This window comes from Contarinia nasturtii, unplaced genomic scaffold, assembly GCF_009176525.2.
Source record: "Contarinia nasturtii isolate CC-2019 unplaced genomic scaffold, AAFC_CNas_1.1 Cnas_scaffold_4437, whole genome shotgun sequence".
Taxonomy (NCBI): domain Eukaryota; kingdom Metazoa; phylum Arthropoda; class Insecta; order Diptera; family Cecidomyiidae; genus Contarinia; species Contarinia nasturtii.
This window is the reverse complement of record NW_022201728.1, coordinates 1-313: the sequence shown is the minus strand read 5'-3', so window position 1 is coordinate 313 and position 313 is coordinate 1. Positions and strand designations below refer to the sequence as shown.

The 313-nt window shown below is 43.5% G+C and overlaps 1 protein-coding gene across 1 annotated transcript in view; it reads right to left on the bottom strand.

Annotated features, from left to right (window-relative positions):
* Positions 1-309, bottom strand: part of LOC116351013 (cell wall adhesin EAP1-like) — a gene marked incomplete at its 5' end in the record, with an annotated part of 640 nt that extends 331 nt beyond the window's left edge. Inside the window, 2 exons of the mRNA XM_031783040.1 lie at positions 20-174; positions 250-309. Coding sequence (XP_031638900.1) covers positions 20-174; positions 250-309 — 215 coding nt within the window. The remainder of the gene's footprint in view (positions 1-19; positions 175-249) is intronic.
* Positions 310-313: the final 4 nt, after the last annotated feature.

Genomic DNA, 313 nt, shown 5'->3' with positions numbered 1-313 from the left:
CGATGCAGTTGTTTCAGCCGATGCAGTTGTTTCAGCCGATGCAGTTGTTTCAGCCGATGCGGGTGTTGATGTCGCTGGAGAAGTGGTACTTTCGGAGCCAGGGGTAGTAATAATTCCGGAGCTAGAGGTAGTTGCAGGTGATGCCGTTTGTGTAACTTGACTGGGAGGTACAACCTGAAAATTTCAAATGTATTTCATTACGAATTCGTATTCAAATTTCAATAAATTACATAAAATCGAGCTACTTACAACACAGTACTTGCAACGTCTTTTGCTCTTCTTGCTCTTCTTGCCCTTCTTGCTCTTCTTGCTC